The 16,089-nt window shown below is 37.8% G+C and overlaps 1 protein-coding gene across 1 annotated transcript in view; it reads right to left on the reverse strand.

Moving 5' to 3' along the window:
- The window catches only part of LOC113079563 (usherin-like), a 64,154-nt gene that overhangs the window by 21,395 nt on the left and 26,670 nt on the right, over window positions 1–16,089 (reverse strand). Inside the window, exons 13-16 of the mRNA XM_026251801.1 lie at window positions 7,895–8,118; window positions 6,585–6,837; window positions 1,960–2,157; window positions 626–780 (exon numbers count right to left, since the gene is read on the reverse strand). Of these exons, the coding sequence (XP_026107586.1) occupies window positions 626–780; window positions 1,960–2,157; window positions 6,585–6,837; window positions 7,895–8,118 (830 nt within the window). The remainder of the gene's footprint in view (window positions 1–625; window positions 781–1,959; window positions 2,158–6,584; window positions 6,838–7,894; window positions 8,119–16,089) is intronic.

The following is a 16,089-nucleotide window of genomic DNA, read 5'->3' on the forward strand; positions in this document are numbered from 1 at the left end:
CAGGTTAATTTGTTCTTTCATCAGCTGAGCCACTGATAGCTATTACAAGGAGACAACAATTATGGCAGGAAGTCTGTTGCTCTGTTTCCATTACACTGGCATTAGAAATCCTGTTTACTTGGCCCTAGCGACATAAGATCAGAATGAAAGGGGGGAGTAAGACTGCTGCAATCCTTTACAAGCATTTTGTAGCTCTTAGACAATGCTCGTAATACTTGCAGGCACGACTATAACAAAGACGAAGGACAACAGGAAAATATGCAGTGATTATCATATGCAAGGTGCACCATTTTTCCACTTGAAAAGTACCTTCGACAATCATGTTCAAAGTCATTTATACTCATAACAGATGTTAAAATATTATCTGCTGTCTCCGTTTAATGAGCAGAAAACAAAAAGTCATTTGTAGAATTCCTTTCACAAAAAGTGTAACACTGTCTCTTTGGTGGTATTGCTTATTTGGTCAACAGATGGTAGATTGTGTCTGGGAAACCTGGATGGAAATAGTCAGTATTGTTGCAATACCATTTGGCACCGGCAGAAGAACAGAACTAATACTGTTGTACTGTACATGATTTTATGTCTACAAGGATTAAGATGTGAGGCAGATGAGAAACAGACTCACTTTTGGGCTGTCTGTGCAGCCGGCGGCAGTACAAGCTCTGAGCTGGTACACGTACTCCTGAAAAGGCCGGATGCCTCCCGCATCAGTGAAGCTATGATCAGTGCCACGGTAGCGCTCCTGTCCATCACGCAGGATTACATAGTGACTTATCTCACCTATGATAGTACAAAGAAAAAAACACAGGGTCAAAAAGTAGCTTCAACAGTTATTCCACTCAATATAATAGTGAAACCGGTGGACTAACTTTCAAAAGCATGACAGATTGGGTGGCAAGCCGTTTGATTAGCACACAGAGTGAAGTCCTAATGAGCAATCAGCTTGTTTCTTTACATATTAAGTGGCACAGAAGTTCCCTAAAATGGAGCTTGTTATTCTCACTTAGTGTTTATGCGCAGGTGAATTTCTTCATAAATTATTCTACCGAGCTATGCAGATTACGCTTAATAACAGGCAGGTCTTCAGAGGAGAGATGACAAAACAATCAGCTAGTTCCACTCTTTCATATCATTCCAGCCTGAAGAAAAAGCGTGTTTCCAGTTTGTTGAGGGAAAAACGAGTAAATCTTCTAAGAGTCACGTTGTCAACAGGACCTCAAATCAATCTCATAAATTAAATGTATATTTTACTGATAGTATATATTAAAATATATTGTAAATAAAATATATATCTTTATGAAATTAGGAGAGATTGGTTTCATCAGGACCTCAAATCATTCTTAAATTCATTTATATATAATATTACATTGTAAAAAAAAATCATATGTTTAACCTGTTAACTGTCACTCACGTTTTTGAAGATAGACTTGAATGTGCATGATACAAACCTAAATTTTTATAATTCATGACTGAAAACATTTTGTAACATGATTTTGATGTGCCATTTACATGGTAATGCAATGTCTGATTTTAAAATGGGTTTTGAAGGATGAATTTTGAGATTTTATGTTTTCTAGTGATATATAACTTCTGATGATTTCTAAAATGTGATAGAGAAAAAGGCAAGTCTTAAGTCTTTTTTTTAAACAAAGGTCAAAGCTCCTTTTGTACTGTAGATTTTTGAGGGTGCACTCTTGTCATAAATTCATCTATTACTTTTCCTACATAATTTTTAACAAAAAATATTGGTAAAATATATATTTGGGAGTCTTAGACCTTTCCAACGATACATAGTTTGTCAAGATTAGATTAGATTTCATTGTAATATAGTATAGTCAACGTAGGTGTCCCGTATACGGGACGGGGTGACATTTAACAGGTTAAAGGACAACAGATTGGTTTTACTCCTCAATATAGGGATGTAATATAAGTCAAGCACCACCTTTTTGATATAATTACCATTGGGTTTGTTTGGGGCTGACCACTCAAGCTGGATGATGTCATCCCGCAGACCCATATGGCTCCAGTGAGGAGGAGACACAACCCAGGGAGCATCTTCTTTAGTAGTGACACGAGAGGAGGGACTGAACCCACGGCCAAAGCTGTTCCAGGCACCAATCCTATACTCATAACTGGTGTAAGGGTCCAGTTCAGTGTCTGCAATGACACACCAGAAAACACACAGTCACCAGAAAACACACACATTCCTCTGAATTCCCATGAAACCTGTTGACAGCACCACAGGAGAGTTTCTATAGAGTCTCACTCTTCACAATAAAAAAGACTAAAGTTTAAAAAGTACACAGAGACCCTGCATTTACTGTAATGCTCTTTTTTATCAGAAGTACAGTGGTTTGTTGTAAACGAGTGTTTGGGGAGTCATGGGTGTAAATCTCCGGGATGAGTTTCATCAGACAGGTTGAGGCACTTATAGGAGTGACAGGATGACAAAATACCCTTCTAAAAGGACAAGACACAGTCTTAAAGTTGATCGAATGAAATTATTATTATTATGCACACACACACACAAACATTATTATTTATTTTATTTTGTAAATATACTACTACTACTACTACTACTACTACTACTACTAATAATAATAATAATTACATTTAACTAAACAAACTTATTTACAAAAAATAAAAAACCAACATATATAAAATTCTACTTAATTACACAAAACTAAAATTGTATATACAAGTACAGAAGTAAATATATAAGTACAATTGCTAAATTATGTGCATTTGCTTGTACATTAAGAAATACCAATTTGCTAATTTTATTTTCTTTTGTAAATACAAAACATACTACTTCTACTAATTAATGACTAATTAAAGGGGTTCAATTAAATTTCAGTTGAATTAGAACTGGATTAAGCCAGAATTAATCTTAATGGAGGAAGTTAGTACAAAATAAAATTTGCAACCATTCTGTAATTTTAAATATTTTCAACAACAAAAAATTTATGGTAATCTATCAGTAACCGGTTATCTGCAGAATTTTAAAGCTCAATTCTAAGACTTTTAAAGACCTTCAAAAATAAAATGAATACCATATGACTGGCGTAAGGCAATGTCTATGCTAACATATTAAACTGTAAAATGACCGAAAAAAGCATGATTTACAGTTTAGGTACAAGTTTTCTCAAAAATATTTTTTTATAAAATGATAAACTTCACATTTCAAAACTAACAATTATTACATGAATTATTGAATGACTTATTGAAAATGCAAATTCATTGTCTTAAAGCAATTCTTGTGTTTCCATCCTCAAATTTAAGACCTCTTGTAATCATAATTAAGACTTTATTGTACCATTTAAGACGTTTTAATGCTTTAAATTTAATACAAAAGACTTTTTAAGGGCCTGCGAAAACCCTGTGTAAAGGCCCCGATATACTTCAAATGAAATCGAAGAACAAACTGATATGACGTCATTTCAAATGATATCAGGCCAAAACATTTGTTTCGCATTTCGAAACAGCTGACCAAAGTGAACTTTCTTGTGGAATTTGTTTTAGCTCCTAAACACCTTTGAGCTTTCTGAAACTCCACCTTCTTTAATGTGTGCCCCCCCCCCCCCCCCCCGGTTTGTTTCTCATTCAACGGAGGTCAGGCAAGAAAACACATCTCCAAGTCACTAGCAACATAAACACACTGAAGTGTCGAATAACTGAGTTGTCACAGATATAGCCGCACCTGTATGATTGCTCGCGAACCGAATTTCAGAGAGATATGCAAAAAGCGACACAGAGAAACATCCAAGAGGAGTTTTCCAAAGCCATGAAAAGAATTAAAGGAAAGAGTAAAGATATAAGGTTGCAAGTACCAAATACATGTCTTTCAAATAAATGTTAGACCATACTGCTGCTGTTGTTCTTTCAAGTCGAGTCATGTTTACATTAATCTAAACCTCGCCTCCAGCAGCGCAGGGGGGTTGGAATGTTTGAAAACATTATACCGTCACTCAGCTTTATCAAACTTCTTTTTGCCCCCAGACGAAAAATGAAAACGAACTTCATTTGAAGTATATCAGGGACTCAAGGAACTGATTGGATTCTATAGTGAGTGTTTTATTCTAGAATGCAGCAAGTTGGATTTTGGAGGAGGGTGTTGTAAAAAAAAAAAAAAAAAAAAAAAAAAAAAAACAACTCCATTTGGATGTAAAACATTTTTATACCATAGAATGGTCACAACACTATAGGCACAAAATGATAGATTTAATCAGGGTTATTTTTGATTTCATGCCGACTTAAAACAATACCCCAAAAATGCCTCAAGGGTGTTTGCTACACAAAGTCAGGAGGAAGTGAAATCGTTCATATTTGTGTGGCTGGCAAATCAATGCTTGTGCAGCATTTGTCCGAGAGCACTCAGTGTCATCTTTATCCGGGATGCGGGTATGGGGGCGTGAGAAACATCTGGAGGAATGCAGGGCCACGACAGGTTTATACGCTTCTGCCCAGATGGTGGCACAGCACTGACTAGAATCACTCTCCTCGTGCCAGCCTGCCCCCTCAACTCCGGCATTAGTCTTGATTAAACAGACGTAACTAACTAAATAAATAACTCCTCAGATGAGGTTGAGCCAGTGAGAGGGGCCAGCATTCCCCCTTGAAAAATAAATAAGTGTGTGAGTTAAGGGTGTGCTCTAAACACCCTTAGGGCCCTATTTTAATGATCTAAACACAAAGTGTAAAGCGCACGGTGCAGGTGCACTCAGGGCGTGTCCAAATCCACTTTTGCTATTTTAACAATGGAAAAAACGGTCCGTGTGCCGAGGCACATTATTTGGAAAGGGTTGTCCCTATTCTCTTAATAAGTAATGGCCGTAACGTCCATCACCCATTCCTTTAAGAGAGAGATAAGCTCACGCCATGGCGTATTGCTATTTACATGGCGGAATTTGTTGGCGGAAAAGCTGAACTCTTCTCAAGTGAAGAAACCGATCTGCTCGTGCGCGAAGTTAAAATGTGCAAGCAGATCATTTACGGGACAAGCAGGAATCCACCAAAGCTTCCCGAGGTGAAGGCAACGTGGGATGAAGTAGCAGTGCATGCTTTGAAATAGCTCCGCACGGTGAGTCAGTTAATATATGCGTGTCTGTATTGGCACGATTGTTCATTTAATTAGCCAATTTCATTTATAATTATAAGTAGTAATAGGCTGAATTGAAAATAGGTAGTCTAATTAAAAATAATACACGCAATGACTATCCATCACTAAATTTTTATATTTATGTAGCCTACACAATAATTTTGTTTTACAACTGTAATCCTTTTGTTTTTAATATTTGGCATGTTTGTGTGATGCGCATCCCTGTGTATAATAAGCAAAGCCAACGTGCACCGTGGACCCGCCCAGAGGTGCATTTTTTACCAATGCGCTCTTTAAAAACCAAAACAATATTGCAACATTGACTTTAGAATTTAGACCAGGTTTGAGTTGGTCTATGGCGCAGTCTATTTTCAGCTCCTTAAAATAGCTATGCTCCAGCAGTGCGCCTGAACACACCTCTTTTTTAGACCAGCACGCCAATGGGCGCATAAATGGGGGCAAATGCATTTGCTAATTAAACGAGGTGGCGCTGGACCGGAAAATGCAAACGGCGCCAACTGAAACTAGCAAACACACTTGCACTGCGCCTTGTGTCGCATTGTGCTGGGTATATGATAGGGCACTTAAAGTTTTAATGATGAGTTTGAAATAGCAGGTGAGATTTATGACTCAAAACAATTAATACACACTAAAGCATCTGGTCTTGTGACCACATAAAATGTGCAGATGTTTACAGTGTGAGGAACATCCCTGAAATGACTGACAATTTCCTTTTTTTGTGTGTGCATTAACCATTCAGTTTGATGTCTTTACATAAAAGAGCATGTTGGGGATATACCATTTCTTTTTTATTGGATACATTTATTTCTCATTTACAGGGCTGTTGCTTAAATTCACAGGGCTCTGGAAAAAAGCGAACTGTCTCTCCTTTGGGCCCAAGAAGGCTGTTCACAGAATGGGCCTCCTTCACCCCCTACCTCTTGATGATGGCCCTCCTTTTATATTATTATATATTATTTATTTATTATCATTATTATGCGACCCTGGACTAGCCAATGGAATAGCCAAAAAAACATTGTATGGAACAAAATTATAAATTTTTCTTCTATGCCAAAAATCATTAAGATATTAAGTAAAGATTATGTTCCATGAAGATATTTTATAATTGTCCTACCCTAAATATTTCAAAACTTAATTTTTGATTAGTAATATGCATTGCTGAGAATTCATTTGGACAGCTTAAAATTGAATTTTCTCACTATTTAGATTTTTTTTGCACCCTCAGATTCAAGATTTTCAAATAGTTTTATCTAGGCCAAATATAGTCCTATCCTAATAAACCATACATCAATGGAAAGATTATTTATTCAGCTCTCAATTTAAAAAAATTACACTTAAGACCGGTTTTGTGGTTTAGGGTCAAATATATATATATATATATATATATATATATATATATATACATGTGAAAAGAAGAAAAAAAAACACTGCGTGTAAACGGATGCAAACTTGTTGACCTATTTACCTGTGAAACTGTATCGGTTTGCCATTCCACTGTATATCATCTCCTCTGAGGATGGGCAGAGCTGGCTGTGGGTGTCGGCAGAACGAGCTTCTCTTTGGGTGGCAGCAACAGCAGAGGGAGATAAAACGTGCATAGGGACCAGTTCACCTGGTACCCATGTACAGACGGACTGTGCCGGTCTAAAATCACACAAGCCACAGTACGCTCCTGCAGCCACCGACACAGGACACACCGTACCGGGGCGGCATTTTTCCTAAAGGATACATCCGCACACACACTCTCATTAGTGACAACAGTCATCAGACAACTGTTGTGTGTCAAAGTACCACTGCCTGCAGTTGTGTATGGAGTCCTCTGTCTCAATAAATAGCACGGATGCCCATTAATGACATAATTACAAGTTAATGACCGCCATCCCAGTTTTCTTTTCTTGGTCTCTTTCTTTTCCTTGTGAGCTCAAGCTGGGTGCGTGATGACTTGTGTTACAGCGAGCAAATCTGATTAATGAAGTGTGACTGTGAGTGCCTACCTCCTGAGGAGAGGAGCAGATACATCACTGCTCTGTGCCTCATATTTCCAACTTACACTTCACATCATGACGGCTTGAGTTTAAAACTCTACTACTTTACTAAAACACCTATCCAGCAACAGCATTTAACCTGATAATTTATCAGCACTAAATCTAACAGCTAAATATATTTTTTATAAATCATCCCGTTTACATTTTTCTAGTCTCCTCTCACAGTCTCTTTGCTGATTTTCTGATGAACACTGAATATAAAAGTCTGGATCAGGCAGCTCTAATCTGATTGGGTGGCATCATGCAATTTCCAGGATTAAGGCCAAACTAATTTTTTATAAAATTTGTGCTTAAAATATACTGAATTACTACAATTAACACTTTTGAAGATTGTATAGCCATTTGATTTGTCAAAATGTTTGCCATGTTAGTGGCATCAGAGTTTGGTTTAAAAAACTTGAGCTACTTCCCTCTATTATAGTGGGATCAATGATTTCTGATAAACCCGTACCTAAACATCAACAAATAATAAAGAAAATACAACAAAATAAAGAAAATATATCAGTGGCAGTTCTTAGCTAAAATGTGGACCAGACATTTTATCAAAAGTCTAGCTACACTGTACTAATCTCTCCATAATCTGTTTAGGCAAATTGTGGCTAAAACAATGCCATAATCTGAGAAACTGGCGTGACACTACATAACAGTCTCCACTATGTCTTCCTTCTAAAGAGCTATTGCTGAACGAGCATACAGTGAATATGTTGCTCTGAGTGAAAGGGTTAATTACCGGGATGAGGATGCTGGCCGGGGCTCTGTCAGCACACACAGATGTGAGCGGATTGAAGCCCACTCCATTACAACACTCTTCCTCCTGATCAATCACCTCTGACCAGCAGCACTTCAGCGACCCCATCCTGTTCTCCACCACATGGACTTTAGACTCTCCGCCGGGACCCGTGCAGCACCAGGAAGTAGATGTGTTGATGTAGTGCTCTCCACAGCAGATGAATGCTATGTACAACAAATTCATACACATGAAAAATGTTGACATAAACTGCTTTTTAAGAAGGAAGAGAACCCTAATCATCAAAATCCGTTATAGTAGTGATGTAAAGTTATGAATTGCAGTTTAGAACAATGTTTGAATGGCACTTAGAATTTATTCAGACTTCATCCTGGTACTTCAGCACTGTTGCCACAGGGAATCTAATAACGAATAATGCATGTGAAACATCTTTGACATATAAACATGACTGTAGTCAGCACATTTTTTTTTAATGCAACATGTGGCCATAACAGTTCATGGGAGCTGTATGCACAGGTGACATGTAAAAGTTGCAGACAGCCATGCTGCATGAGGAATCAGCTTCACCTGGCGATTTTTGCCACTGTCTCCTCCATCAGCACTCAGCACCCATATCTGCATTCTCTCCTATTACCCATAAAAGCATCACAGCATTCTATGAGGCCTGACACAACATACACACACCAGCCTTGCAAATACAGCTATGTTTGAGGGGGAATAAAATATGTGCATTACACCACCATTCAAATATTTGGGGCCCGAACGGATTTCTGTTTTTTTAAGCAAATAATTTTACTATACTGTTATGTGTTTTGTGGATTCTTGGATGCACAAAAAGTCCAAACGGAGAGCATTTATTTAAATATAAATCTTTTGTAATATTCTGTTCATCCAAGAATCCCCCAAATAAAAAAGTAACACAGTTTCCACAAGAATATTAATCAGCTTTCAATATTGATTATAATAAAAAATGTTTCTTGAAAAATCTGCTTTGCCATTAAAGGAATTAATTACATTTTGAAATACCTTAAAATACAATATTTTTAATTGTAATAATATTTCACAATATAACTATTTTTACTCCATTTTTTTGATTAAAAATAATGCAGCCTTTGTGAGCAGAAGAGACTTACTGACCCCATATTTTTGAATGCTAGCACACATTGACGGTCAGATTACTTAGAATACATATTAAGCAATATACATTTTGAGAAAGGTTTGCATTAATATGCAAGATATAAAACTGTATTTTCAGGCATATGCCAGGAACTGTAATAGGACCAAGAAAATGAAACTGTTCGAACACACCATAGCATTAGAGATCGTGACAGAGAGAAGAAAGAATAGATATTTTCTGAAAAGCTGTTTAATATTCTTCTAAGAGGAAGTGACTCCTGGTTTATTTCCTTGGGTAAACCATCACTACTTTAAAGGGGGGGTGAAATGCTATTTCATGCATACTGAGTTTTTACACTGTTAAAGAGTTGGATTCCCATGCTAAACATGGACAAAGTTTCAAAAATTAATATGTACGTTTGAAGGAGTATTTTGGAACAAAAATACTCCTTCCGGTTTGTCACAAGTTTCGGAAAGTTTTTTTCGAGTATGGCTCTGTGTGACGTTAGATGTAGCGGAATTTCCTTATATGGGTCCTGAGGGCACGTCTGCCGGAAGAGCACACGATCCCGTATAGCAGAGCACTGAGAGGCTGAGCACAGACATTCACTGATCAGAGCGAGAGACCGAATTGTCACAAAAGGAGTGTGTTTTTGGTTGCCAGGGCAAGACAACCCTGCACAGATTACCAAAAGAGAAACAGCATTAAGGGACCAGTGGATGGAGTTTATTTTTACAGAGCATCAACGGAGTTGTGCAAGTGTTTTTGTTTGTTCCCTGCATTTCGAAGATGCTTGTTTTACAAACAAGGCCCAGTTTGAAGCCGGGTTTGCACATCGTTTATTTCATAAGCATAATGCAGTCGCAACGAAAAAGGGTCACGATCGTGTGTTGGAACCGCAGGTGGTGAGTAAAACTGCTTCAAATATCTCTGTGTTGTTAACTTAGCTATCGGCGCGTAAGCACATCAAGTAAACAACATGCGATGTTGTCATCAAACTGCACTTTCCACATGTACAGCTTAAAACAAAAAAAAGACAACATAACGTGGAACTTAGCCATTTTCCAAAACCGCTAAGCAAATATATGCCACATAGAGACGTCGTTTGCTGATGCTGCTCTTGTTAAATTTCAGCCTCTGGATCTGTGTCACAGCTTCCAAACGCTCTCAATGCAAAAGCCTACTGGCGCTCGTGATTCTTTAGCTCCGCCCACAGATCACGCCTCCAGCTGGTCGTGTTTTTCCGGGAAAAATCGGTACAGACTATCTTTCTCTTATGAATATAATAAAACTAAAGACTTTTTGGAGTTATGAAGGATGCAGTACTACTCTATAGGTACTCAAGATTAACAGGATATTGAGTGAAAATGAGCATTTCACCCCCCCTTTAATTACCATCAACCCCCAGTATGATAAATTGCTAATTGTTTAATACTCTAATCAGCGTTCATTCTTTGCACAGATAAACTGTGACAGTGCCATTAATTTAAATAGTAATTTCACTTAACAGCCAAAATGGTGCAGCAGATTTTTATGTAACATTTTCTAGAGGCCGCATCCATCACAGCTCTGCAGTGACATAAAGATGTCTGACGTGCTCTAACTCACTTAGGGACAGCAGATGTTGCAGCGCTGCGTTTGGTGGCAATTCCCAGGGTGCATTACTACTGCTCCAATGACTTGCAAATAAACAGCTCAACAAATTTTCCAAAATAGCTCTGCCATCCCATCCCTGCCCTGCTGCATTTTTCATGATATTTCATTTAAAGACCAGTGAACTTTGACTCCCTGACCTCTTGTCCTTCTATTTTGTTTCCCGCACTTGACCTTGGCCTGTCAGCCAAAACAATTCATTTTCCTTCATCTCCACCTTTGTTCCGCTATGAATAGGAACATGAGGGAAAGCCACTGCCCCTGTAAATCTAGTGTAGGCACGGCACAAAAAAATGAGCCCCCTTTTAGCTCATGCTTTGTTTTTTCAAGCACCGCAAAATGATTTAGCTAATCTTCAGATTTATGATGGATTTGCATACATTCATTAGAGTGCGAGTGAACGCAGACGAGCATAAGGTGCTTAGGGTGTGTGAATTAAGGTTCATTCACTTAATGACAAGTAAATATTTAGCATGCAATGAGCAACTGATAAAAATGTGTGCTGTAGCTTGCACAAGCCTTTGGATAGTAAAACTAAAACTTTGAACAAACAAAAGCCCTTTGAAAAAACAATAATGGCTGAGCACATTCAAAGTCATACTCAGAGCAAATTAACTTCATGCTCTAGCTTTACATAGTGAACATTACAATTGTTTAAAGAAAATGTGCTTTTTTGCTTTTTTTTTTTAAATGATCAATTGCAAGCATTTTTAACTAATTTGTCAGTTGCATTCTACATGCTACAGTATGTATTTATCCTGGTCTAATATAATATACTTTATCCACTGGAGAAAAAATCCCAGCATTCCTGAGGGAGAGGTGAAAGGATAGCACATTAAACTGACTTTCTTCATTTCATCCACTGGCTGTGGTTTCATGTGACAAAAAGTGCTTGGGCAGCAGTAATATTTTCACTGCTCTTTGGGGTATCTGAAAGGAGGAACAAAAGGTAGAGATTTAAGTTTGAACATAAAACTTTTAATGCATATGACAGAAATGCAACAAATGGTACTTTTGAATATTACTTGGTTGCTATAGAATGCGTATTTTCATTCCACTGCACTGCCTTTCCATTTTTTTCTTTTTTTATTTGGATGTATTTGACCATGTGCAAGATTTTTTTAAAGTAGTGTTCTGTACACTAGATGCTTAGTTTAAAAGTTCAACTTTAAAAAAAAACAAGTCTCTAGACCTTGTGTTTTTCATTCCACTGCCCTGCATCTTGAGTTATTTTTTTAAATGCAAAAACAAACAAACAAAAAAAAAAAACAGCCACAACTCAATTTACAAAGTTTGATAAAATGTCATTGCTTCACTCAAAAATGTGCAATGATTCTACAATTTTTCATATATTAAAAATTTTAAAATAAATAGTTATTTCATGAAACATACAATATCTAAATGATCAGAAAAATATTTAATAAAAAATTCATGCAGAATGTAATATACCAGTAACAAATAATATTTATGATATCTAATATTTTATTATAATACATTATTTATCACAATATACTGTGATACAATAATATTTATTTTGAATGTAAACAATGGCAATTATACTATAAAATTTGGTTTAAAAAAACCTCTGTAATCATACATCAAAAAGCAAAATACTATAGACTTTGTATGGCACATAATGCTGTTTTAATTGATTTATTGATCGAGTGATTTTTTTCCTTTAGTGATTTACACACCGAGCCCAAAAGGTGACATTGTTAATTTTCTTTTGTAATTTGACTAACTGCAGTTCTTTTGAGACTAGTTAAGGGATTGTTTCACAGGCAGCTTTTCAAACAGCTGATGGCTGTCTCTAACAATTCCATCTCCGCTGTGCCGGAGCGCTGCGAGTCCTGACAGGCTAGAGTGTAATGTGTGACAGATCGCACTTTGGGGACCCAGTAATCACATTTCCATCGGCCATCAGCTGGATCTCAGTGGGACATCCTCAGAAAACTGCCTGTGATTCTATTTCCACAATCTGGAGAAGCACGCGCAGCTTAAACACAATGTCACGGCATTTCTAACCAACAGAGTTCAGAAACACAAATAGAAAAACAGACAAATTTCTCTCTGACAACTCACTCTTGAGACAGGCCTAAATATATATTGCATTACTCCGCGTCACATGATCCTTCAGAAATCATTCTGATATACTGATTTAGTACTCAAGAAACAGTTGAACAGTATAATTTCTGTGGAAAATCTGCAATTTTTTTTGTACTCATTATTAGAAAGTTAAAAAGAATAGCCTTTATTTGAAATTGAAATGTTTTGTTATATATAGTTTTTGTGATATTATATATAATATGCCTGCACTTATACTTTTAACTAATTTAATGTGTCCTTGCTGAATAAAAGTATAGATTCCTTTTAGAAAACAATAATCTCAAAACAAAAAAAGTATTTTGCTGTTGTTGGGATTTTATACAAGCAGTTAGAGAAAAGAGGTCATGCGTTACAGTGATTTAGGGGAGTTAGACACTTCAATTCATGGTAAACAATAGTTTAACTAGCAACATAGTTGGTAAAATTCCATTTCCAAGACTTGGTCTCACATTTGATTTATGATCACCATTAAAAAAGAAAAAAATAAGCAGCCAGATTCCTAATAAACCTAATTAAGCCCCCATTAGGCTTTCCCCAAAATCTACAGCACATTTCAGCTTTTACTCACATTACATCCTCCTTAGCCAATAGAAGAGGATGGCAGCTCATGGCATATGCTGCGTTATCTGTCCATTAGCTTATATTTGCAGAGACACTCACGGCCGCTAAAGGAGACAGAACCTTGAAGGAGTCGGGGTGTCTTTATCAAGGTTAAGTAGCTCATTCAATAATAGAGCAGGCTGACAGAGTGAGGAGCCAGCGAGGAGCTCGCGGCGTGAGCCCCCAGCTCTGGACACCAGCCGTGTGGCTACCAGGAAAATGGCCTTTAGTTATCCTAACGGTACGATCCATCATAACATATGCTCTCCCCAGGATCCACTCTTTAATGAGCGATGACTTCTTCATCTGCCTTATTTCAGTAGGATGAACCAAAGGAAGAGAAAATCAAGTGAGGTAATGTGAGCGAGCAGTGTGGCGTGGCTTGTTTTAATCTAGAGGAAAATGTTTTTTTTAGCTTCTGAAATAACTCCAGGTATGTAGTGTAACGAATGAAGTGATACAGTTCCCTAGAAAAGGGGGACAGCTTTGAAAAACTGTATATCAAGGGCAGGGTGATTAACCAAAGCTTGAAAATGATTACTGGACCCAATCCCAGGATGCTAGCGAAGCCACCGAACGACTTAGAAAGTGTGTTTGTTTGATAAATCCACTGGTGCCACTGACCTCATGGTGGCCATTAGTTCTGTTGCATCCTGGGAGCCTGCTGTGGACTTGGCACTGCTCTGGTTATTGCTCAGATAGACTCAGCTCCATCATCCAGCCTGACAAAGATGGCTGACACCAGGGCCAGTGCCCATCCAGCCCATCTGTGCCCAGGTGCTCACTTTAGCAGGGCACTGCAGGGGAGCCTGGGTGACCCTAAGAGGGTTCAGCTCCTCTGACACCCACCACACTGTGTCATTAGAAAGTCACTAAGGAGTGAGGGCTAAACTTAGCCACAATGACGTGGCCATACATGCTTTGGCCCATTTAAAGTTAGTGCCACACTTTTGGTTTTGCAGAAGGAGAAGATTTTAAGGCAGCCCTAACAGTATAATTCTGCTCTCTGACAAGCCGTTGGGATAAATGGATTGCATTATTATAAGTGTGATGTGTGAAATGCAAATGATACTTTATGTCATCAATAGTTGTTCACTTCTGTGCTGGACTGCGACTGCTGATCAGACATGGCTGATTGCTTTTAAAATATCAGGACCGGAACCAACTTTTCTCTAAAATGCACTACTGTTCAGAGTTTTTGGATCAGTAATATATATATATTTTTTGAAAGAGTGAAAAAAAGAAACCCTTTTATTCAGCCTATTCAAAAACTGATCAAAAGTGACATTACAGACATTAATAACATAACAATAGATTTCAGTTTGAAATGCTGTTCCTCTGAGCTTTCTATTAATCAATGAACCCTGTGTAGCAGAAATGAGTCAAATCAGACAAATCAAAGAGTCTATCAGAGCTGTGTGCATTGAAACGAGAGCCGAATTCCTCAGGAAGTCATAAATCAGTTCTAGTGCCACAAGAACCAAGCAAGATAACCAACCAACCAACTTGTTCACACAACAGCTTTCAACATTAACACCAATATAACAATTATTGACAATTTTAATTCGAAGAAGAGATTGTCAAATTTATTGTTCGTGATTGGAATGCAACGCTGGACATCACATGTAAACCCAGGAGATCAAGTTAAATACTTGCATTGACTCCCCCCCCCCCCCCCCAGCCAGTGAAACCAGACTGAAATTCCTAAGGGGGAAGGGCTTTAAACCTTTGTCTTCACAGAAAAGTCCATTTGCCAGAGAATGGCAAAGAAACTGCTTTTATACATTATATATGGACCAGAATGAACTCAAAAAAGACTTATGAATGAATCATTCCATTGCTTAACTCCATATTCATTTACGTGTAACCCACACATTTGACTATCATGTATAATCACTTATTGTGTATGTCTTTTGATAACTATAGGATACCTAGTCATGTCTAGTATTCAAATAATCGCATTTTCTTGCTTGATATTGTCCTGACAATCATTTATTTGTAAAATATATCATAATCATGTTATAGGAATCATGTCCAAAATTAGACCCTGTGAGGCAAGAACCACATGCTTGGTAAGATAAACTTTTATCTGATTGGTCAAGGCAACATTTGAGGGGTGGCCAACAGGAAAGTTTAAATACTTTGGATACGATTAAATTTTTGCTTTTAGTTCTAGTCTAGCTGCTGCTATTAGCCATGTCGGCTTTTAGTCTAGCATTGCTTGTGCTATCAGTCATGCGGGCTTTTAGTCTGCTTTTAGTTCCAGCCTTGCTCGTGCTATCAGTCATGCCTGCTCTTAGCTTTTAGCTTGTAGCTTTGCTACCTAGCTTTAGCTTTTAGCATCTAGCCATGCGGTTAGTCATCAATGTTCTTTGAGCGCGGTTCCAGCGTGCCTGCCTGCTGCTACTATGCCACGATGAGAAAGAAAACAACCTAGTCTCGTCAAACTTTATTTCTTTTCTTTTCCGTTTGAGAGTTTCGTGTTCTGAGTTAAGTTTTGTAACGTCCATTCAACTTCAACCAGCGAACACGACTCTGCACTTTCAGCCAACGCCCAACCACGGGCTTCCCAAGACGTCACTTCAGCCACTACTGAACTTCCAGCCAATCAGCGACACCGGGATACCCCTTTCAACTGGAGTCCCTTTCACAGCAAACGAAGGCAACGTATTCCCAGATATTTGTTGTGCTGGTGTATCTA

This window comes from Carassius auratus, unplaced genomic scaffold (genome assembly GCF_003368295.1).
Source record: "Carassius auratus strain Wakin unplaced genomic scaffold, ASM336829v1 scaf_tig00028543, whole genome shotgun sequence".
NCBI lineage: Eukaryota > Metazoa > Chordata > Actinopteri > Cypriniformes > Cyprinidae > Carassius > Carassius auratus.